Source organism: Antechinus flavipes, chromosome 1 (assembly GCF_016432865.1).
Source record: "Antechinus flavipes isolate AdamAnt ecotype Samford, QLD, Australia chromosome 1, AdamAnt_v2, whole genome shotgun sequence".
NCBI classification, from domain to species: Eukaryota; Metazoa; Chordata; class Mammalia; order Dasyuromorphia; family Dasyuridae; genus Antechinus; species Antechinus flavipes.
The window spans coordinates 726,077,937-726,100,882 of NC_067398.1; the positions used below are offsets into that span (position 1 = coordinate 726,077,937).

The 22,946-nt window shown below is 62.5% G+C and overlaps 1 protein-coding gene across 1 annotated transcript; it reads left to right on the plus strand.

Moving 5' to 3' along the window:
- The first annotated feature begins 890 nt into the window (after positions 1-890).
- GGT5 (gamma-glutamyltransferase 5) lies at positions 891-21,861 on the plus strand. The gene is made up of 13 exons (XM_051973381.1): positions 891-1,013; positions 1,496-1,688; positions 10,057-10,187; positions 10,380-10,475; positions 11,708-11,900; positions 13,162-13,319; positions 14,121-14,267; positions 15,281-15,417; positions 15,958-16,148; positions 17,041-17,147; positions 20,343-20,461; positions 20,807-20,917; positions 21,078-21,861. The coding sequence occupies exons 2-13, from the start codon at positions 1,516-1,518 to the stop codon at positions 21,225-21,227; spliced, it is 1,713 nt and encodes a 570-aa protein (XP_051829341.1). The 5' UTR covers positions 891-1,013; positions 1,496-1,515; the 3' UTR covers positions 21,228-21,861.
- The last annotated feature ends 1,085 nt before the right edge of the window (positions 21,862-22,946 follow it).

The following is a 22,946-nucleotide window of genomic DNA, read 5'->3' on the forward strand; positions in this document are numbered from 1 at the left end:
TTCAGCATCAAGAGTCCCCGACACCCCCCCCCCATCAGCAACAAGTGGTTTCCTGTGCCAGGGCAAGGCCCAGACCCAGCAGAAGCAGCCGGAGCTCCCTGCCTCCGGGGGTGTCCCTGCCTCCGGGGGTGACCCTGCCTCCGGGGGTGACCCTGCCTCCGGGGGTGTCCCTGCCTCCGGGGGTGACCCTGCCTCCGGGGGTGACCCTGCCTCCGGGGGTGACCCTGCCTCAGGGGGTGTCCCTGCCTCGGGGGGTGACCCTGCCTCAGGGGGTGTCCCTGCCTCGGGGGGGGGTGTCCCTGCCTCGGGGGGTGACCCTGCCTCAGGGGGTGTCCCTGCCTCGGGGGGTGTCCCTGCCTCCGGGGGTGACCCTGCCTCCCGGGGGTGTCCCTGCGTCCTGGGGTGGCCTGGGGCCTTCCTCCCTACGGATGGGGGTAGGGCAGGGGAGGACGGCCCCAGGAAGAGCTGACCCCTCCGCTGGGCAGGGGGCTCTGAGTGGGAAAGAGAGGGGCTGGACCTCTCCTCTCAGCCTTTCCCCAGGAGCAGCCTTCCTTCCTGAGCCTTGATTTCCCATTTAGCCCGAATTTCGCTGAGGGGTGGGGGGTGGGAGGCGGGTGCTGTCCTCCCCATTAGATTGTGAACTCTTCCCTGGCGCCTTTTTGTATCCCCGGGCTCAGCAGCCCGCACACAGTAGGCACTTAATAAATGTTGACTGTCCGAGGGCACTAAATAAATGCTTACTCTTTGCAGGGGTTGGCCAGGAAGGCCCCAGGGCCGGGTTAGGGAGCAGCTCCTGCAGGCAGTGGGGAAGTGGTTAAAGGCGCTGCGCTGGGGTGGCTGCGGGCCAGCAGAATATGGGAGGGGGACAATTGCCAAAGCCTTCCCTCCGCCCGCCCAGAGCCGGCTGCACCCGAGGGGGCCGGAGGCAGGATGCAGAAGGGGAAACGGCTGCCGCGAGCACAGCTGCCTGCGCTGCCTCTGCCCCACACCGTCCCTCTGCTGCCCACCACCCGGTACCGGGGGCCTGGCTCCTGGGCGCTGGGGAGGGGGAGAGGGAGGAGGGAGGAGGAAGGGGAGAGGGAGCATGAAGAGGAGGGAGAGGGAGGAGGGAGAGAGGGAGGGGGGAGAGCAGGAGAGGGAGAGCATGGAGAGGAGGAGGGGGAGAGGGAGGAAGGAGAGGAAGGGGAAAGGGAGCATAGAGAGGAGGGAGAGGGAGCATGGAGAGGAGGGAGAGGGAGAATAGAGAAGGGGAGAGAGAGGACAGAAAAAAGGGAAGAGGGAGGATGAGGAGCAAGAGGAAGAGAGGGTGGATGGATAGGAGGAGAGAAAGCACAGAGCAGGAGGGGAGAGGGAGGAGGAGGAACAGGAGGACAAGGAAGAGGGGGAGAGGGATGAAGAGCAGAAGGGGAAGAGGGAAGACAAGAAGGAGGAGAAGGGGGGGCACCATGGGAGAGCAGGTCGCTGCTGACTTGTGACCCCAGTTCTGTCCTTTCAGGAAGTCAGGCCGCCTGGGCTATGGCCAAGATTGGGGGTCGCGCAGTCTGCTTCTTGCTGCTGGCCCTGGGCATCCTGGTGGCCGTCATCGTGCTTGCCAGCATCCTGGCCCCTCGTGGCAGCTCGTGCCCGAGCAGAAGCTACCCCACAGCCGCCGTGGCCGCCGACTCCAGAAGCTGCTCGGACATCGGCCGGTGAGTGCGGGCTGGCTCCTGAGGCCGGGGCTGGCTCCTGATGTCACTCGGGGCTGGCTGGCTCTGGTCCAGGCCGGGGCTCTCTCAGATCCCTCTCTGGTCTCTCTCAGGTCCAGACCCAGGGCTCTCTCAGGGCTCTCTCAGGTCCCTCTCTGGTCTTTCTCCGGTCCGGGCCCGGGGCTCTCTCAGGTCCCTCTCTGGTCTCTCTCCGGTCCGGGCCCGGGGCTTTCTCAGGTCCCTCTCTGGTCTCTCTCCGGTCCAGGCCCGGGGCTCTCTCAGGGCTCTCTCAGGTCCCTCTCTGGTCTCTCTCAGGTCTCTCTCAGGTCCGGGCCCGGGGCTCTCTCAGGGCTCTCTCTGGTCTCTCTCTGGTCTCTCTCCGGTCCGGGCCCGGGGCTCTCTCGATGCCCGCTTTGTCTGGGCTCATCCAGGAGCAGCCCGGGGGCTGGGCCACCTGGCCGGCCGGAGCCTCCCTCTCCTCAGCCCAAGCGCAGGACAGGCCCCTGGCCCCGGGCAGTCCGTGGGCACTTGGGTGGCCCGTGGTCTGGAGCACCTCCTCATGTACTCCAGGCGGGGGATGAGAAAGAGTGACCGCAGGGGAAGGGCCGGCATCCGCTGTCTGAAAAGAGAGGCCCCCGGAGCCCAGGGCCCGGAGCGGGAGCCCGAAGGGGCCCGAGGGCCCAGAGCACAGACCCCTGCGCCTTCGGTTCACTTCATTTCGGCAGCTCCAGAGCCGGCGGCTGCCCCAGGCCCTCCTCCGCCATGTGGAAGGTCCGGGGCGCATCACGATCAGTGGGCCATGCCCAACAAGGCTTATGGGACTCTTCCACTCCCCCTCCTCCTTCTCTTCTCCTTCCTCCCCTTTTCCCTCCCTTTCCCTTCGTCCTTCTCTCCCTTTCTCCTTCTTCCCCTACTTACTCTTTCCCCTCTTCTTCTTCTCCCTCCTCCCTTCCTCTTCCCCCTCCTCCTTTTCCTTCTCCCCTCCTCCTCTTCCCCCTCCTTTTCTCCCCCCTCTTCCTCTTCTTCTTCCTCTCTTCCCCCTCCTTTCCTCCCCGCATTCATGATTCATGACCCTGGTATCATCCCCAGCCTTCCTATGTGTAAGGGCTTCCCCGGGCCGGGCCTGCCCCCAGCTCTCCCACAGACAGAGGCTCCCGGGGCTCCCCCAGCTGCCTCCTGTCTGGCCCGGGAGCCATGGCTCGTTACTGGCCGGCCTCCCTGACTCCGGCCCTAGACCCCAGGGCTGACCCGGGCAGTCCGGGCTCTGGGCCAGCCTGCCTTTCCATGCTCGACCGCCGGCCCTCGTCGCCCTGGCACGGGGCGAGTCCCGGTGCCCACCTGGGGGGCGGCGCGATGCCGGGGGCCAGCCTGGGGGCAGCTGGAAACCGAGCCGGGGCCTGTCTCCGAGAGCCCGCTGCCCCCCATGGGCCGAAGCTTGTTCTTGTGTCACCTGAGGCTCGGGGGGGGGGGGCAGCTCCTGCATCCCCTCAAACCCGGGCCCAGACCCTGCTGTCGCCTCAAACATCAGGGGCCTCCCTGACTGAGGGGGCGCCGTCCTTAGCCGCGACCCGCCTTCAGATCCGGCCTGGCCAGAGAACGGCCAGCCTCGGTCGGGAGCCCTCTGGGGACAGGGAGCTCACCCCTTCCCGGGACGCCCAGCGTGCCGGGGGCAGCGGGCTCAGGGCGGGCCAGCTGATCGCGCCCTGGCTTCTCCCTGAGCGCGGGTCACTCCTCTGGCGCCAGCCACGGGCCCCACTGGGCTCCGGAAAAGGTCTGAGCCGGGACAAGGACGGAGGGACCCCCTCCTCCCCGCCCCTCCCCGTGCAGCCCAAGAGCCCCGGCCCCAGACCGGACTCGCAGGCCCCAGAGAGCCCAGGGTCTTCCTCAGGCGAGCCCCTGCTGTTCCTGTCTCATGGCCCCCTACTATTTTGGGGGGTGACTTTGTGAGCCCCCGAGAGGCTTTTTACTACCAACTCCGCCCAGGGCTAAGGCCCCTGAGGGCTTCCTGGATCCTACTCATCCGGGGCTCAGTGAGCCTGGGGAGCAGCAGCCCGAGGGGCCGGTCTTGGGTCAGGGCGGGCACAGACTCGGCCCCTCGGAACGGCCCCTCCAGCCCTCGGCCCCAAGCCCTGTCTGTGCCGCTGTCCCTGTCGCTCCCCCCATCCTTGCCCGGGCCCCCCTCCATCCCCCCCCCTCCTTTCTGAGCCTCTAAGCCAAGAGGCCGCCCCGGGCTCCCCTGCTCCCCCCGCACTGAGGAAAAGAAAGGCAAGGAGCTGGGCCCTGGAAGCGGCCAGATGTTGGGCAGGGCTCAGCAGGGAGACTCGTCCTCCAGATGGCTGCTGCCGGGAGGGAGAGGGCCACTTTACGGCTAGGTAAACTGAGGCTCAGAAGGGGAAAGAGACTTGGACAAGGACGTACAAAGGCTGAGTGTGAGAATGAGTGTGAGTGAGTGAAAGTGTGAGCGTGAGAGAATCTGCTCCCTGCATTGGAGTCAGAAGCACTAAATCTGAATTCCCGCCCCGCCCCCACCCCCACCCCCACCCTAGCCCTGAGCTCTGGGGCTTCCAGCCCTAAATCTGCCTCCCCCCACCCCCCAACCCCCGCCGGACCGGGCTGTGGGAGGGGGCGGGGCTCAGGGGCGAACAGGGATCACTGCGCCGGGAAGGTGGCCGCCCGCTTCCAGCTCCTGCCTCGACCCAGGAGGCCGGGCCGCCCCGCCCGCTTCAGCCTCGGGTCCCTTGTCCCCGGGCCCGGCAAGTGGAGGGGGGCGTTGCTGTCTGGGGAAAGCCAGGGACCAGCCGCCCCCCCCCCCCAGCTCAACATTATGGAGAGGCCTCTCACAGCGTGGGGCCCGGCCGGTGTGTGAGGTCCAGCTTCCGGGCCGGCCCGGCCGTTCCCGTGCCGCCTCTGCCTGGGAGCCCTCCGGGATTGGCTCCCGGCCCTGCCCCACCCTTGGCCTCCTGCCGTCTGGCCCCGGGCCTGGGAATATTGGGGTATCCCTGGACTTTCAAGGTGGTTTCCAGCCCTCCCCGATCTGATGTCAGCCCCAGCCAGGGGCCGTAAAGTACCTGGAGCCGGCTCAACCCAGGCCCCCGCGCTGACCCGGCTGTGTCCCATGGGTGGGGGGCGCGGGGCTGGGGGCCCTGAGGCGTGGGGGGGCAGCTCCCTCCACTCACACAGGCCAGGGAGCTCTGCCTGAAATTCGGCCCGTGTGCCCCCCATCCTGGCAGCCGTGGTTCCGGGGCTCCCCCTTTTGTCTCCCTATCTGTATCTCTGTGTCTCTGGCTCTGGGGTCTCTGCTGTCTCACTGTGTGTCTGTGTCTCTGTCTCTGTCTCTGAGGTCTCTGATGTTTCACTGTGTGTCTGTGTCTCTGTCTCTGAGGTCGCTGATGTCTCATTGTGTGTCTGGATCCCTGTGTCTCTGTCTCTGTCTCTGTCTCTGAGGTCTCTGATGTCTCACTGTGTGTGTCTGTGTTGCTGTCTCTGAGGTCTCTGATGTTTCACTGTGTGTCTGTGTCTCCGTCTCTGAGGTCTCACTGTGTGTCTGTGTCTCTGTCTCTGAGGTCTCACTGTGTGTGTCTGTGTCTCTGTCTCTGAGGTCTCTGAGGTCTCACTGTGTGTCTGTGTTGCTGTCTCTGAGGTCTCTGAGGTCTCACTGTGTGTCTGTGTCTCTGTCTCTGATGTCTCACTGTGTGTGTCTGTGTCTCTGTCTCTGAGGTCTCTCTGTGTCTCTCACCCATCCCCATCACCATCACCTAAATAACCTTTCTCGGGCTCTGGGCTGGCGCCATCTCAGCCTTCTGTCCCATGACCGGGGCCGCTTCACGTGGACGTCAGGACGCCGGACCCCGCAGCGGCTTCAGCGGCCCGACCGGCTCCAGAGCCGAGGAGACCAAGGGCAAGGCGGCGCCGCGAGCATCCAGGGAGGGAGCTCAGCTTCTCATGGGTCCAGGCTGTCTCTCCTCCGGCTGCTCCGAGGGGTCGACCGCCCCCCCCCCCCAAATCTGCAGGGCCCAGGGTGGGGAGGACGTGGGATTCGTCCCGAATGACGGAGAGGGAGCTCGACAGTTCTCTCCCCGTATCACAGGACGCCGCGTGGAGACCTTTCCCGGGCTGAGTGACCAGCTCCCTCCCCTCTCCCCACCAGCCTAGGGCCGTGCCCTTCACTAAACATGGCCTCAGCGTCCTGCCCTGGAGTCCGCTGCCTCCGGCCTCTGCTAAACCGAACTCACGGGAACTGTGGGAAGGGAACGGGGCAGTGGGCAGCAACGTGTGTCCAGGCCAGAGGACGTGGGCAAGGGAGGGAAGCCCAGGGGAGGGGGCCTCGCCGACCCCGGCCCTCCAGTCTCCCAAATCCTGGCCTCCACAGCCGGGGCCTCGGACCGCAGAAGCCGGCAGCACCCCCAGTCCCGGGCAGGAACCTCCCCTGTCTGGCGCCCGCAGGAGCTTCTCGCTCCCCAAGCAGCAGAGAAAAGGGAGCTCGGACCCTCCCAAGCACTGCCCGCAGGCTCAGCGGGTCCCCACCCCTTTTCCCGAGTCAGATCAGTGTCGCCCTCAACCAACCGGGCCCAGAGGTGGGGCGCGGACCCAGCTCCCACAGACAGACAGGAAACCAGCAAGAGAGCGTCTCCTCAGAACCCACGGCCCCCTCATCCCCTACTGCCGAGTCCTTCCTTGGGCTCCCGTCGCTCCCTCAAGCGAGGAAGCCATCCATTCCATTGTTGTGTGAGGGAATGAGTGAGTAAGTAGAGGAATGAATGCATGAATGGTGGATGGAAGAATGAGTGAGTGATTGAATGGGTGAATGAGTGGGGAGATGAATGAGTCAGTGAATGAATGTATGAATGAGGAGATGAATGAATGAATGGATGGATGAGTGAGTGAATGAATGAGTGAATGAATGAGTGGTGAGTGGGTAGATGAATGAGTGAGTGAATGAATGTATGAATGAGTAGATGAGTGAATGAATGGATGGATGAGTGGGTGGATGAGTGAGTGAATGAATGAATGAATGGTGAGTGAGTGATACAAAGCGTTTGTAAGTAGCTGCGTGGACCCCGCTCTGGGAGTACGGTAGAAAGCTAGCCCGTCCCCATCCTGAAGATGAAGATGCATACGGGGCACTTTCAGCAGTTTCCCACGGTCCTTAGGGTGCAGCAGCAGAGCAGCCACTAATGGTGCTGACGCCCAACATTTGCAGAGCGCCTACTATGTGCCGGGCGCTGTGCTGAGCATTTTGCAGTCAGATCGCTTCATCCTTGCAATAACTCTGGGAGGGAGGTGCTGTTATTTTCCCCATCTTATGGAAGAGGAAACTGAGGAAAACAGGGGCGAGTGCCTTACTGGGGTGCTAGAGCTAGGGAGTGCCGGGGGTACCACGGCCTGCAGAGCTCGGCACCAGGAGGAGCCGAGTTCTAATTGTGTGCCAGACACGGACTGACCAGGGGAGCCTGGGCAAGGCATTCAGCTCTGTCTGCCTCGGTCTCCACACTTCCCTCCCGGGGTGGCGGGGAGCTCCAGTGAGAGGAGGAGGAGGAGGAGGAGGAGGAAGCAGGCAAGGGCTGGATGGGGTGGCCTCTGGAAAGGGACTTGGCCAGCCCCTGGCCCAGCTCCTTTATTAAATCTCCCAGGGACAGTGACCTACCTAAGATCACACAGATCTTTGGAATGGACTTTAGCCTCTGGGACCTCAGTAGCCTCATCTGAAAAGTGGGAGTTGGGCCAGACAGCTCTGGCCCACTTCACCCCTCTACCTGTGGCGTTCTCTTCCCATAACATATGATGGTTCTCTGTGGGAGCAGGTTTCTTGGGGAGGTTTTCTGGAGGCAGCCTTAGTTTCAGCTCAGAGTAATAATCACCTCAAAGGCAGCAGCTGGTAAAATGCAAACGTTTATGTCCTTCCAAGCCCTGAATCCTTCGTTCTGCCCGACTGCAGTCCCTAGCTTGGCAATCTCCTTAACTCAACTCACTTAGCTTTCTCTGGTTCCCAGAGCTCTCCTTGCTCATCTTTTGCCTCCAGCAGCTTCTGTTTCTAGCTCAAGTCCCACTCCTGGCAGTCTTCCCATCTGAAGTGACATCACTGCCTCAGCTCCTTTTCATGCTCTCTCAAAGGTTGACTCCTCCTCCCAGAGTGGGATTATGGGAGGTGGGAATTCACAAGTTACAAAGGTACTTTGTGTATCTCCCATACTTGTGAGCACTTGGGAATCTTCCAAACTTGTGAACTAATGTGTGAACTCTCAAAGGGGTTCACTTAAACACACAAGCGTCGCTTCCATCAATTCCAGTGCGTCAACACCTTGTTTCAGGTTCTGGCCCATAACATCTCCCTGTAGGAGAAGATCAGCGACACGGAACCGGGCCAATTAGATAACTATTGTCTCTATCAACTCTAATGACTTAACAGTTTGTAAGGATTCCAACATCTAACCCTAGCCTGGGCTCCACGATGCGTTTCCTTCCGCTCTGCCGTCCCGGTGTCCAGATGCCATCCTGCCTGAATTTCCCTGTGGGCAGCACCCTGGCCTCTCGCTTCCTCTCCCCCTGAGGCACGGAGGGAATGGGGCCAGCCCGGGGCGGGCGGGTGGTGAACAGTGCCCTGCCCTTGGACCTTCGAGCCGCCGCCTGGCACTGCGAAGTGAGCGTGCTCCCGAGGAGGTCCTGAGAAGAGTCCTTGGCAGGGGAGCTAGCTCCCCGACCCAAGCTGAGCTCTCCATAGAGGAGGCTGGAGGGAGGACAAGGGCAAGGAGAGCTGAGGTCAGATAAGGGAGATTGTAGCACAGTGGGGTTCTGGATGATGGAGCCCCATGTAGATGGAGACAGTGGGGTTCTGGATGATAGAGCCCCATGTGGACGGGGACAGCGGGGTTCTGGATGACGGAGCCCCATGTGGATGGGGACAGTGGGGTTCTGGATGATGGAGCCCCATGTGGACGGGGACAGCGGGGTTCTGGATGACGGAGCCCCATGTGGACGGGGACAGCAGGGTTCTGGATGATGGAGCCCCATGTGGACGGGGACAGCAGGGTTCTGGATGATGGAGCCCCATGTGGACGGGGACAGCGGGGTTCTGGATGACGGAGCCCCATGTGGATGGGGACAGTGGGGTTCTGGATGATGGAGCCCCATGTGGACGGGGACAGCGGGGTTCTGGATGACGGAGCCCCATGTGGACGGGGACAGCAGGATTCTGGATGATGGAGCCCCATGTGGACGGGGACAGTGGGGTTCTGGATGATGGAGCCCCATGTAGATGGGGACAGCGGGGTTCTGGATGATGGAGCCCCATGTGGATGGGGACAGTGGGGTTCTGGATGATGGAGCCCCATGTAGACAGGGACAGCCGGGTTCTGGATGATAGAGCCCCATGTAGACGGGGACAGCCGGGTTCTGGATGATGGAGCCCCATGTAGACGGGGACAGCCGGGCTCTGGATGATGGAGCCCCATGTAGACAGGGACAGTGGGGTTCTGGATGATGGAGCCCCATGTGGACGGGGACAGCGGGGTTCTGGATGATGGAGCCCCATGTGGACGGGGACAGCGGGGTTCTGGATGATGGAGCCCCATGTGGATGGGGACAGCCGGGCTCTGGATGGCCGAGGCACAGCTGGGCAAGCACAGCCGAATCGTAGCTGAGTCCCTGGCACCCCAAAGCTCAGCTCAAGCTCGCCTCCCCTCAGGTTTCCAGGGACCTTTTCTCCTTCTCAAAGGGCCACCTGTTGTTTAATCTCTGTCCAGGGGCCATCTCTCCCACCCAAAGAAGGTTGCCCCCTGGGGGGTGGGCTGGCACACAGCAGGTGCTTGGAGCACTGGACCGGAGACAGGAAACCGGATTCTAATCCTACCTTGTCCACACTGCGGGGCCCCAGTGCTTGCTTCAGTTTCCTCATCTGTAGAATGGGCACAATCCTAGCTCTTAAGGCCCGGGCTGGCGTGAGGACCCCTGACTGCAGGGGGCGCTCTGTATCGGTAGATAATGTCCTCCCCCTCCTTGGGAGCTTGACGGCCGTCTAAGTCAGGCTCTGGCCCCCGGCCCCCTCCGGTGCCCAAGCCACCTGTCGCCAGCCGGCGTCTCCCACTAGGACCGGGCCCCGCCATTTGTTCGTGTCCAACTCTTCCTGACCCCGCCGGGGATTTTCTTGGCCGCGACACCGGAGGGATTGGCCGTGCCCTTCTCCAGCTCATTTTACAGATGGGGAAACTGAGGCAAGGGGGTGAGGTGACTTAGCGGGGTATCACAGCTACCAAGGGTCGGAGGTTGGCTCTGCCTGACTGGGGCCCGGGCCTCCCAGAGAATGAAGTCGCTGCTGGCAGTAAAGCTGGGGGGTGCTGGCCCCGCTGCTGACAAGGCTTCTCTCGGCCTCCCTCAGGGATATCCTGGAGCGAGGCGGCTCCGCCGTGGACGCCGCCATCGCCGCCCTGGTCTGCACCTGTGTCCTGAACCCTCAGAGCATGGGGCTGGGAGGCGGGGTCATCTTCACTGTCTATGACGCCAGCACAGGTAGGTCCAGCAGGGTCCTGAGGCCCCTCCACGGCCCGGGGCATTGTGGGCCCCGCAGGAGCAGGCGCTCCCCCTCCCTCCCCCTTCTCAGGTCTCGGTTTCCTCTTTGAAGGAGGGGGGAGTGAGGCCCTTGCCTGGGGAAAGAGGGTCCCTGGCTGGGGGCGGGCGAGGCTGACAGTCTGTGGTCCCCAGGAGAGGTAGAAGTGATCAACGCTCGGGAAACCGTGCCCGAGGCCAGCCCCCGGAATCTGCAGGAGCGCTGCCGCAGAGACCAACCGCTGGGAAAAGGTACGGCCGCCAGCGCCCAGAGGCAGCCCGAGGAGGGCACCCTCCACACCCGATGGGCATCTCGTTCACAAATAGGGAAACTAAATCAGGGAGGCGCCCCCCGAGAGGCCTCCTGGAGCACTCTGGGACCTGGGATCAGCAGAGGAGGGTGGGGCCTTTGGGGGAAGCTCCAATCCCCAGCCCAGGCAGCTTCTCGGGGACTCCCTCCCCCCAAATGTTCTCCTGGAGGGGAGGTGGAAGGCACTGTGGGTGAGAGGCCTCTAGGGAAGTGCCGCAGAGAGCTGCGCGGCTCCCCATTTTTATCAGGGACTAAAGGGCAGGGATGTATAGGTGTCCAGTCTGCAGGCGACCGGAGTCTGGGAAGGGGAGCTGACACGTTGAATGCCGTGGTGCGGATTCGGAAAGCTCCTGACAGGCCGGAGCAGGGAGCTAGCTCGAATTAGGAAAGACTCCCCAATATAGAATGGCCAGAAATTAGGCAACAAATCCCTTGAAACAGAGCTGGGGGTCTAAGTAGACCACAAACTCCCTAAGAGCTGCCATTTGGCAGCTGTGGTCTTCTTCTTCTCTAAAACATAATGGTTCTCTGGGAGCAGGTTTCTTGGGGGTTTCTGGAGGCAGCCTTAGTTTCAGTTTAGTTCAGAGTAATAATCACTTCAAACGCAGCCAAACGTTTATTTTCTCCTTCCAAGTCTTGTCTCTTTCCTCGGGCCCGGTTAGCTTTAATAGAGGCCTCTCTCCTCCTTGGTTCCAAGAGCTCTTGCTTGTCTTTTGCCTCTGCCACCTTCTGCCTCTAGCTCACCTCCGGCTCCTGGCAATCTTCCAACCTGACTGACTGACTCACGCTCTTTTAATGCTCTTTTAGAGGTGTAAACTCAAAGGCTGACTCCTCCTCCCAGAGTGGGGTTATGGGAGGTGTGAATTCGTGATTCTCATACTGAATCCTGACTTGTGAATCTCCCAAAAGTGTGAGCTAATGTGTGTGAGCTAATGTGTGTGAGCTAATGTGTGAACTCTCAAAGGTGCAAACCCAAGCACCCAAGCACTGCTTCCATCCATTCCAGTGAGTTATCACCTTGTGTCAAATTCTGGCTCATAACAGGCAGCCAAGAAAGCTAAGGCTGCAGGCTTGCCCTCCCTCCCTGGACTTGCAGGCCCGCTGGCTCCCGCTTCCTCCTCCAAAGGGCCTGAGCCCTCCGGCCAACTTCTGCATTTGGCCAATTCTCCCACAGGCGTCTACTGGATTGGAATCCCGGGGGAGCTGCGAGGCTACCAGCTGGCACATCGGCGCCACGGCCGCTTGCCGTGGGCCCAGCTGTTCAAGCCCACCATCCGCCTTCTCCGGGAGGGCTTCCGCGTGCCCAAAGTCCTGAGCGCATTTCTCAACAGCTCGCTTAGCCTGGCCATAAATAGCTCCAGTCTTCGGTGAGCGGGCCCAGTCGGGGGTCGCAGGAGGGCAAGCCTCTCATTTGCAGACGAGGAAACTGAGACCCCTCAGGGAGGGGGGGCTGTAGGCAATGGGAGCCGCTGTCTCCTTCTGAGGTCTCCTTCTAGCAACCTCAAACCAGGGAATGTGCCCCCAGCCCCATCCAACTCTGCTGAGCAAGAGGGCCCACTCTGGTGTCCTGCTGCAGCCTTCCACTCTCACCCTGGGAAGTAGAGCCCCTCCCCACCCCCCAGCAACTTTCCAGGCTCTCCCATCTTCCGGGGAGAGCCTGACCACAGAACGGCTCATTGTTCCCAGCTGCCTCTGGCTTGAGATGCTTCGCAGGGGACCATGGGGGATGGGCCTAAGCTGGGGGTGCTGAGTGGGCGTCTCTGCAGTGGCCATGGGGAGACATTCTGGGGCAGAGAGTGTGGGGTGGGCTCATCCGGGAGGTCAGAGTTAGGAGCTGCCTGAGAGGGGCCTGTCCTAACCTGGGGCAAGGAGCACGGGCATTGTTGCCTAGGCCAGCCCTGGCGGGTGGCAAATGGCGGCCAAGGAGGCCAGCTTAAACTCAAGGAGAGGGGCCAGTGTCCGCACAAGCCTCCCGCGTGCAGGAGCCGGCCACTTTGTGGCCACCAAACAACAAGGTGAGGGACCGAGGAACCAGCACAGGGAACGGAGTCTTAGCAGGAGATGGGAACATCACCAGGTGAAAACCTGGTGTGGCCTGAGGGGGCCCTGGGCAGGCCAAAAACAGGAGGGCGGGTCAGTGAGATCCTAGCCTTTGGAAGTTCGACAATGAGGAGGAGAAGAGGAAGAGAAAGAGGAGGAGGAAGAAAAGGAAGAGGAAGAAGGAGGAAGAACAAAAGGAAGAAGAGGAAGAAAAGGAGGGGGAAGAGAAGGAAGAGGAAATGGAGGAGGGAGAAGAGGGGGTGGAGGCTGAGGAAGAGAAGGAGGAAGAGAGGAAAAGGAGGAGGTAGAAGGGGAGGATATAGGGGAAGAGGACAAAGAGGAAGAGGAGAAGGAAGGAGAAGAGGAGGGGAAGGGACAACAGCCCTTGGGAGGCAGGGGACAAGCTGTCTGAATGGGCCTGGCAGGGATCACGCCCATCCGTGGGGCATTATGAGGGGACCCTGCCCTGATGGAGCTCAGAGTTCCAGCCCAGGCTTTGCCGCTGGGTCTCTGTGGGCCTGGGCAGTGACCCTGCCCTCCCTCGGGTTCCCTGGTGCCCTCACGGTAGGGCTGCTCCTCTCCTTCTAGCCAGCTGTTCTTCAGGGGACAAAAGCCGCTGGCGGAGGGGGAGCTCCTGCAGTGGCCGGCGCTGGCCCGCACCCTGGAGGCGGTGGCCGAGAAGGGCGCCGACGAGCTCTACGAGGGGGCCCTCGCCGAGGATCTCCTGGCCGACCTTGCCCTGGAAGGTGGGCTTCCCGCCCCCACCCTGACTCGGCCTCCTGGGCGGGGCCCAATGACGGGCGCTCCCCTCCTCCCCAGCTGCTTCTGCGGCCGCTCTGTGCGCCTGCGGAGGGCCATGGCCTCCAGCCCTGAGACCACCTCGAGAAGAAGAGACCAGTGTTTGCAGGATAATTAGGCCCATTTCCTGGAACGGGGCTGAGGCTGTGGGGGGAGGAGGGGAGGGGGCGGGGAAGCTCCCGGGGCTGTCTCCTTCCCCATGAGCCCAGAGCTCTTACCCTCCTCCCCAGCCCTGCGACAAGAGAGCCTGGGGAGCACCAGCAGGCTCTGGGGGGCAGGGAGAGGGTGAAAGGCTGTGTCCTGGGCTCTCTCCCTCTCTCCTGGTTTCTGGCGCTTCCTCACTAGGCTCAGAGGGACATTGGTGTTGGGAAGGCAGGAGGTCAGTCAGTGGCTCAGCCAGCACTTATTAAGTGCCTGCTGTATGTGTGCCCAGCCAGCATTTATTAAGTGCCTGCTGTATGTGTGCTGGGAGTCCCAAGGCCTGTGTCCTCCTTCTCCCCAGGAGGGCTGAACTGTGACTCAGTGGCCAGCAGGGCGGCATGGGCAGAGGAAGGGCTGGGGGGGGGGGGGGGGCTTCTTTGCCGAGTCCTTGGGGGAGGGGGCGCTGGGGGCAGGGCAGCCGGAAGAAGGCTGGGGCTTCTGGAGCTGAGGGGACCCAGGGCCCACTTGGGTGGGCCGTTCCCTGCCCTGCGCGGCCCGGGAGATGGGAGGCGGGGCTAGAAGTGAGTCCCGCCCCTTCCCCCCCTCAGGGAGCCAGCTGACCAAGGAAGATCTGGCCGGTTTCCGACCCGAAGTGGTCAAGCCCCTGGCCCTGAACCTGGGGAACTACACTCTGTACTCCCCCCCACCCCCTGCAGGAGGCGCCATCCTCAGCTTTGTCCTGAATGTGCTCCAAGGTGAGCTGGGAGGGGGGAGGGGGGACACGGAGCGGGGGGGCCGGGAGGGCAACCTTGGATTCCCTGTGGGCGGGGTCAGGTCAGGCTCCTCCCCGTGGGAGAAAGCTTCCTTTGGCCTTGGGCGGGAGGGGCTGAGCCGGGCAGATGGGGCTCGCTGCACCTGGAGTCAGGAGGGCCTGAGTCCCAAGCCAGCCTCGGACACTAACTGGCCAAGACCCATTGTCTGCCTCAGTTTCCTCATCTATTCCGCAGCCTCCCTCACAGAGTGGTGAGGATCTAATGAGATAATATTTGTAAAGCATTAGTGCCGGGCTCAGCATGTAGTAGGTGCTCAATAAATGCTTGTCCCCTTCTCCCCTCAATTTTCTCAGGGCGGCTCAAGGCGAGGTCCTGAGGAAGCAGGGGAGGAGGAAAGGGTTGCATCAGGATCTGCAGTGAGTTAGAGCTTAATGAGGAAGGAGAGTAGGAAGTCACAGAGAGACCTGGAGGGACCCGAGTCAACGAGCATTTATTAGCCTCCTAATGTGTGCCAGGCTATGCTAAGCACAAAAGAAGGCCCCATCCCACAATCCAGTCGGGGAACCATGTGCAAAGCAACCTACAAAAGCGCGCGCCACAGTCCGGGTGTGAGGAGGGGAGCAGTGCCAGAGCAGAGAAGAGGTAGTGAGCACCCTGTCAGCGGAGGTATTCAAGAGGCTTGTGGTAGCTGGTGTTTCTGTGTAGGACACGTTGGGCCGGACGGTCCCAGCTCTCGGCGACTTCCCCTCCCGGCATTTTCCTGGCACCGACTTCTGTCCCCCTGACGCCCGTCCCCCGGAGGACCTTCGGCCCGGGGACACTCAGGCGCCAGCGGATGCCCAGGCCGGCCCCCTCCCCTGCCAGGCCCCTCACCCAGGACGGGCGCAGTTCCCGCCATGACCACAAGGTGGTGCTGGAAGCTGGCGCAGGGGCCGGAGCCTCGGGCAGGGGGCCCACCCAGGGGCTCCAGCACGGCCCTTTCCCTCTGTCTCCAGGCTTTCGGTTCTCCCAGGATGCCCTGGCCCAGCTCGAGGGGAAGGTCAGCACCTACCACCGGATAGTGGAGACCCTGAAGTTTGCTAACGGGCTCAGGTGGAAGCTGCGGGATCCTCGGAGCTACCCAGAAGCCCCGGTGAGGCCCCCCTCCGGCCCGGCTTGGGCGCCCCCAGGCCCAAGGACCCATCTGGCAGAGGGGGAAGTTGAGGCTGGAGAGAGGCAGGGACGGCCCGAGGTCGCCCAGTACAGGTGGTCCCTGGAGCTCCAGGAGGTTCCCGGGGCCCCTTTGGGGGAGGGGCAGCGGAGAAGGGCAGAGATCCCGGAGGGCCGAGCCCCTCCCCCGAGCCCTCTCCCTCCTCAGGGAAGCAGGGTCCCTCTCCCGGGGCTCACCGGGCTGTGGGCCAGGGGCCACCCCGGGAGTGTCCGCGGTCGGAGCCCGGGCTGCCAGGACTGGGACCCAGGACGCCCCTCTCCCTGCCCCCTGCTGGCCCCCCTCCCCTAGTGCTCAGACCAGGGCTTCCGTCCTTTCCTGAGCCTGCTGGAGCGCACTGTCCCCCTGGTCCAGCCGAGCTGGGTCACCTTCCCTCCCTGGGCTGCCTCCGTCTCCTGGTCTGTAAAGTGGGGGAGGGGGCTCCTCTCGCCTTGGAGGGGCCTCAGCTGCCCCCTCCCCCTGTAGGACATTTACAAGGAGCTGCTGACAGAGGAGCTGGCCCAGGAGGTCCGGGACCGCATCGGCCCCCGGGGCGACCACGCCCCCAGCTACTACAACGTCAGTGCGCGGGCCGGGCCGGAGGCGGGTACCTCCCACGTGGCCGTCCTGGGCGCCGACGGCAGCGCCGTGTCGGCCACCAGCACCATCAACATCCCGTGAGCGGGGGCGGGGTTTGGGGCGGGGCGAGGGTGGGGCAGGGGCGGGGCTTGGGCGGGAGGCGGGACCTCCCACGTGGCCGTGTCCGCCACCAGCACCATCAACATCCCGTGAGCGGGGGCGGGTCTGGGGCGGGGCGAGGGTGGGGCGGGGCTTGGGCCGGAGGCGGGACCTCGCACGTGGCCGTCCTGGGCAGCGCGGTGTCCGCGACACCAGCACCATCAACATCCCGTGAGCGGGGGCGGGTCTGGGGCGGGGCGAGGGTGGGGCGGGTCTTGGGCCGGAGGCGGGACCTCGCACGTGGCCGTGTCCACCACTAGCACCATCAACATCCCATGAGCAGGGTGGGGTTTGGGGCGGGGCGAGGGCGGGGCGGGGGCGGGGCAGACAGCAGTCTCCCCCTGGGTGCGCACACGTGGGCACCACATGCACACACCACATACATGTGTGCTCATGCGCACTCTTCCCACATCCAAACGCACACATACGTGCGCATTCACACCACACACGGGCACACACCGCATGGACACGCCCCCAGCCCCTCCTTAGGCATCACGTGGCTCCTGGAAATCTGCCCCGGAACGTGGTCCGCTCCCCTCAGACCAGGGCCCGGTTCCACCAGCCGTGGCCTCCCAGCCTTCGTGGTACAGGCACCGGGAATGACCTACGGGCACCGGGAATGACCCACGGGCACCGGGAATGGCCCACGGGCACCGGGAATGGCCCGCAGGCACCGGGAATGACCCGCGGGCACCGGGAATGGTCTGCGGGCACCGGGAATGGCCCGCGGGCACCGGGAATGGCCCGCGGGCACCGAGAATGGCCCATGAGCACTGCTTCCAGAGACCTCTCTCCCCTTTCCCTCCAGCCCCGCTGCTTCTCTCCGCCCAGGTTTGGCTCCATGGTGTATTCCCCAAAGACTGGGCTCATTCTCAACAACCAACTACTGGACTTCTGCTGGAGGGAGACTCCAGGCTCCAGCAAGCTGCTGGATCCAGGTAAGCTTGAGCTTCTAGTGGGCGCTTACTGTGTGCATGGGATCCCTTCCCGGAGCCGCGGGAGCCCGGGAGCGAAAGGAGTGCTCAGACTGGGCTAAGCGACCACCGACTGGGGGAAACCCCGTTAAGCCTGTATGCGGGGTACCCGCGGGCTCTGGCTGCTTAGTCACTCTAAAGGGGTGATCCCAAATGGCTTCCAGAGTGGTCCGGCCGACCGGCAGCTCGCCCAGGGGCACCGGGGACCGAGCGGCTCCGATGGCGGCTGTTGCCATGTTGTGGAATCGTCACCAATGTGCTGGTATGAGGCGAAACCTCAGGGCTGTGGACTCGAATCACGACTCTTATTAGTGATTTGGAGTAATCTCTTATTCCGGCTCACAACCCGCAGTTCCCTGGGGGACGATTTTTTCACACCCTTTGCTGGTCCTTTGTCTTGTGCTGATTCCTGTCCTGTCTCGGTGCCAGACCCTCATGAGGGATCCTTAGTGTAAAGCTCCCTTCGGCAAGGAACGACGGACGGCACTAATCTAGGGCCCAGTCGGTTTGAAAGGGGTGAAAGCTGTACAGGAAGTGGAGCGGGCTGCCCGGGGCCCCTCAGCTTTTTTTGGCTGAGCCAAGTGGGGTTAAGTGACTTGCCCAGGGTCACAGCTGGTTAGTGTTAAGTGTCTGAGGCCAGATTTGAACTCAGGTCCTGCTGACCTCAGGGCTGGTGCTCTAACCACTGCGCCACCTAGCTGCCCCTTGTCTTTATACTATTAAGCAGACCCAGGTCTACCAATCCATAGGATAAGGGCTGCCTGCTGGCTTAGGGACCCCAAGGAGGCTGCCCTTGATCCCCTTCGGGAAGCCCCACGCCTCTTTGAGGAGTGTTTGTCTCTAAGCTCACCCCTTTGTCTTGTTGAGGGGTGGACTCTCAGCCCCCTCCCCCCGGAGAGGCGGAGCTACCCTTGGCTCCCGGGTGGACTCTGCCATCACTGTTCCCAGTTTGCTTCCGGGACACTCACGAGGAGTCCAAAGTCGGCTCACCTTTGGTACCGCAAACCTTTGGTGCAAAGAGCCAGAGGAAGTGGGCTTGAATTTTGAAACACGGCCAGTGTAGACGCTGACGCGCCATACCGCACAGAGCACCGGGCTTGGAACGCAGACAAAGCCAGCCTCGGACACGTGGTGACTGTGTGACCCTGGGCAAGCCCTTAACCCTGTTTGCCTCAGTTTCCTCCTCTGTAAAATGAGCAAACCACTCTGGCGTCTGCGCCAAGAAAACCCCTAATGGGGGCACGAAAATCAGACACGGCTGAAAAAGAGCCAAACTACAATAGACACGAATACTGGAGACTGGTCCGGACTCTGCTGAGGTGGCCGTTTCCTGAGTAAATCATGGCAGGGTTTTCACTCGGCGCTGCTCTTCTCATCTGAAGGGAGGGTGATTTCCAGGATTGCCCATTCCCACGGCCGGGAGAACCCCAGAGGGACCTTCTAAGAAAGGGCCACGAGAGAGCTTGATCTTCGTTCCTTTCCCCGTGTTGTGTTCCGGCTTGGAGAAGACTCTGCAAATCCCAAGTCTAGGACTAATGCGGCTGAACTCTGCAAAGTGATTGTGACTTAAATCGTATTACCGGGCTCAGGAAAGCAGAGAAAATGAGGCAAATACTGGATTGGGTCTTGGCCGGCCCGTGCCCCGTGGACTCTTCCAAACACCAAGGAGCCCGTCCCAAAAGCCCTGGACTTGCCCAAAGCGCTCCCGAGCTCTCTGGTCTGGGGCTCTTGCCAGTCACCCCCTCAGATTTGCCAACGGCAGCAAATAGGAAGACCCTGGATGGGAGGGAGAGAAAGCGGGAACTTGAGGACCCTCACCTACTTTATCACCAAGAACATCCTTTTCGAGTCATTCAATCAGCCCAGAACGTCCTTCTTGAACCAATCAATCAGAGGCACTGACAAATCATCGATTATTTGGAGGGAGGAAACAGCTCCGCCCAGGAGGGCATGGGGAGCTCACAGAGACCCAGTCATGCCCGTGGGGTAGAGGAGCAATGAGGCCAGAAGAGCAGGACTGGGGTGTCAGGGAGCTACGCCACACTGCGCCAGCGCGTCACTGGCAGGGGAGGCCCCATGTCCTCCCCTCCTCTCTTCTTTGGCCAGAGGAAGGTCATGAGGACATAAGAAGGTCAGATTCTGGACTGCTCGTCGGTGTCCTGGAGCATCCTGGGAGCAGTGATGACTCTCCGGAGAGTTTAGGACTTCTCTAACAGCAGCCACAGACAAGATGGACATAGCGACTGTGAAGAGAACAGCAGGAAGGAGAACGTTGAGAGGACCCACAAGGGGAGGAAAGGAACGTTGAGAGGACCCACGAGGGGAGGAAAGGACTTCTGCCCGGCCAAGGGCTGGGAATCACCTGCTTTGCCTTATGAGCCTCCTGAACGCCACCTGTTTGTGGGAGACGTCCCGACCTTTTGAGGAGAGCTTCTGTACACAGCGCCTTACTGTACGGCCCTAGCAGATACCTTTTCTAACAGCTAATTAACTCTGGCTGGCTCATAGACGGCGACTGATTATCCAGGGGTAGCTCGCTGGCGGGGGCTCATGAGCACCCGCAGTAGACCAATGCCTCCAACCCCTCAGCATTGCCCTAGCGCCCCAAGGGCCGGTGGGGCTTCCTCCCCTCCTGCGCTTCTGCCCAGCCGTCCTTGTCCTTGTCCCACCCGGGTCACTGCATCTCCCATGTCTGCCTCGGCCTCTTACGCGGCTCAAGCAAACCCTTGTCTATAGGTCAGATGGTTCGTTGGCTCCATTAAGCTCCTACTAAGTGTGGCTCAGAATAAAGAGAAGTGGAGGAGCCCCTGTGCCACGAGGGAGGGGAGAGTAAATCGTGCCCCAGCTGGAGCCAGCGACGCTCTCCTCCACCCAGCAGGGGCGGCGAGCCCCCGTTCTCATCCGTAGCCCTCTGCGGCAGAGGGAGAGCTCCCAGCTGAAGGCAGGCGGCCCGGCTGAGCAGGGTCCCCGGCTCTCAGCAGGAGGCTTGCCCCTCCCCACGGAGACTGCACAGGGCCATTTTGGCTAGCTTGGGCCATCCACGCTGGGCTGTGGGGGCCCTGGGGGGAGGAAGCCCCTCTGGGCGTCTGCTCCTGGGGAAGGGGGGCTTCTGAGGTCAAGGAGGACCTGCTGGTCAGTGAGATCGAGTTTCTCTGCCAGTTCCAGGGGAAAGGCCCCCCTCTTCCATGGTCCCATCCATCTTGATCTCCAAAGATCAGAAGTCCCTGCTGGTGATCGGGGGCTCCGGAGGACAAATGATCATTCCAGCCACTGCCTTGGTGAGTGAGGCAGCCTGCGTGTCTCCCCTGCCCTCCCTCCCCATGCCCAAGCCTGGTAGCCTAGTGGTTAGGGGCACTGGTGGCCCTGGGGCATCTAGGCCGCCCGGCCCGAGGCAAGCAGATGAGGCCGTTGCACCCGCGCTGGGCCGAGTGGCTCGCTGTTAGGCCTCTGGAGTGGCCGTGGCCTGCCTTCTCCCTACAGCAAGGGCACCCGCAACACTCCGTGGGCCCGAGGGCCTCCCCCGGCAGCACAGGCCAGCCTTGCCCAGAGCTGGCGTCCATGCCCGGCGGCGCGGGCAGTGCCCAGGCCGGCTCATCCCTGCTGCCGCTTCCTCCTGTCCCCAGGCCATCGTGAACAACCTGTGGTTTGGTCTGAACCTTCATGACGCCATCAAGGCAAAGATTCTCCACGTGCGGCCCACAACCAAGCTTCTCTTCGAGCCAGGGTTCGACGAGGTGAGTCTCCGGGACCTTGGTCCTTCCCCGCCCACTTCTCAGGTGTCCCGGGTGCCCTCGTCCTGAAGGGGCTGTGGGGGGGAGGGGAGAGGGGGAGCTCGCTCATGGAGCGGCCCGGGACAAGGGCAGCTCTGGGGCCAGCTCTCCCCTCCTGCTGCAGGAGATCAAGAACGGGCTCATTCGCCGTGGACACGAGGTAGAAGAAGTCAGCTTCTGGCTGAATGTGGTCCAGGCCGTGGCCAAGGACGGGCCGGGCTGCATTCACGCCGAATCCGACCTGAGGAAGCTGGGGGAGGCAGCTGGCTACTGAGCCGGGCCTGGACCCCGTCCGTGGCCACCTGGCCAGCAAGAGCCCATCCCAGAGACCCGGCCCCGCGGCCGCCGGGGATCGCGGCTCTGCCTCGCGTCTGCCCGTCCCCCCAGCTCGGGAGCCATCGGACCCCGGCCGCTCGGGGCTCCCCAAGAGCGGTGACGGCTGAGGGGGCGGAGCCTCTCCTCCCCCCTCCCAGCCCGGCCCCGGGCTGACATTCATTGCCACTCAGTTGTTCTGAGTTTAGTGAAAGGAGAACGATGGAGTGGTGAGGGGCACCCATCCCCGGCCTCCTTGGGAGCAGTCGGGACCTTCCCGAGATGGATCAGTGAGGTCCGAGCTCTGGCTTCCGCCTGACCTGGAGAGAACCGGTCTGGACTGACCGTGAGGGGCTTCTCCTCAGCGGCTGACACTCAGGGATCTGTCCCCCAAGGCCCCAGATCTGTCCCCACAGGTCCCAGATCTGACCCCGAAGGCTCCGGATCTGACCCCGCAGGCCCCAGATCTGACTCTGAAAGCCCCAGCTCTGATCCTGAAGGCCCTGGATCTGTCACCACAGGCCATTCCAGGTGCCCAACCTGTGGGAAACTTCCCTTCTGGCCAATCAGCCAACTTTGATTAAATATTTCCATCACTCCTTGTCCTGTTAGCTTTTTGGGGGCCCCCATTTGGGGGTTTCTTGGCAGAACCGGGGTGGTTGGCGTCTCCTTGTCTGGCTCATTGTACAGATGAGGAAACTGAGGCAAACAGTGACGTGATCTGCCCAGAGTCACACGGCCGGTCGGTGTCTGAGGCCAGATTCGAACTCAGGTTTTCGCAAGTCCCAATCTCCTGCACACCCGGCCGCCCCTCCCCCGTTAAGCCCCTACTACTGCCCACTTACACTGTGGGCCGCATTAGACATCCAAGTCCCTCCTTCCGAGGAGCTTGTGGTCTAAGGGGGGAGCGAACAGAGGGGACAGGAGGGAGGGAAGGCTGCAGGGTGTGGGGGAGGCTTCCGCAGGAGGCGGGACTTTAGATGGGACTGAAAGGAAGCCGGGGAGCCAGGCTGCGAGGAGAGGGGAGGCTCCCCAGGCCCGGGGGCAGCCAGAGGGGCCGGCGAGTCAACAGAGGCTGGCGTGGGGGGCAGCCGAGGCCATGGCATTGAGCAGCGCGTGCGGGGGCAGGGGTGCACGTGTGAGGGTGTGTGCCCGCCTGTGAGTGTGCAGGTGTGTGCGCGTGTGAGTGTGCAAATGTGTGCATGTGTGAGTGTGCAGGTGTGTGCGCGTGGGCCTGTGGAGTAGACTAGAAAAGTGGGGGAGCCCATTCCAGATGCCAGAGCCGGGCAGGGCACGGATCCTCCGCCCGGCCACAAGGGACTGCAAAGGCCCCGGCCAGTGGGAATCCTCCAGGAGCCAGAGCTCCCGCCTGCCCCCGCGGCCCCACCCTCATTCCTTGTCTGGGCTGGGCCTGGGGGGGAGAACTAGCTCCATTAAGATCGCCAATGATGACCTTTGGGTAGTGCTTCCCACGTGACAGGCACCTGCTACATGCTTTATAAGCATCATCCCATTTGATCCCTAAGACCCTCCTGAGAAGTAAGGGCTGCTCTCATCCCCATTTCACAGATGAGGAAACGGAGGCCAGGGCTCACGTGGCCAGCGGGGTCTGCTGCTGGATTCGGCCCGAGGGCTTCCTGACCTTAGGCCCAGGACTCTGACTGTGCCGTCTCTGGGCGTT

Bases quoted from the DNA above. Each gene is read 5' to 3' on its own strand.
- GGT5 (XM_051973381.1), top strand. From the start codon at position 1,516: ATGGCCAAGATTGGGGGTCGCGCAGTCTGCTTCTTGCTGCTGGCCCTG. The intron at 14,268-15,280 runs GTGAGCTGGGAG...CTCTGTCTCCAG, and splicing joins TGTCCTGAATGTGCTCCAAG to GCTTTCGGTTCTCCCAGGAT. The intron at 20,918-21,077 runs GTGAGTCTCCGG...CTCCTGCTGCAG, and splicing joins TCGAGCCAGGGTTCGACGAG to GAGATCAAGAACGGGCTCAT.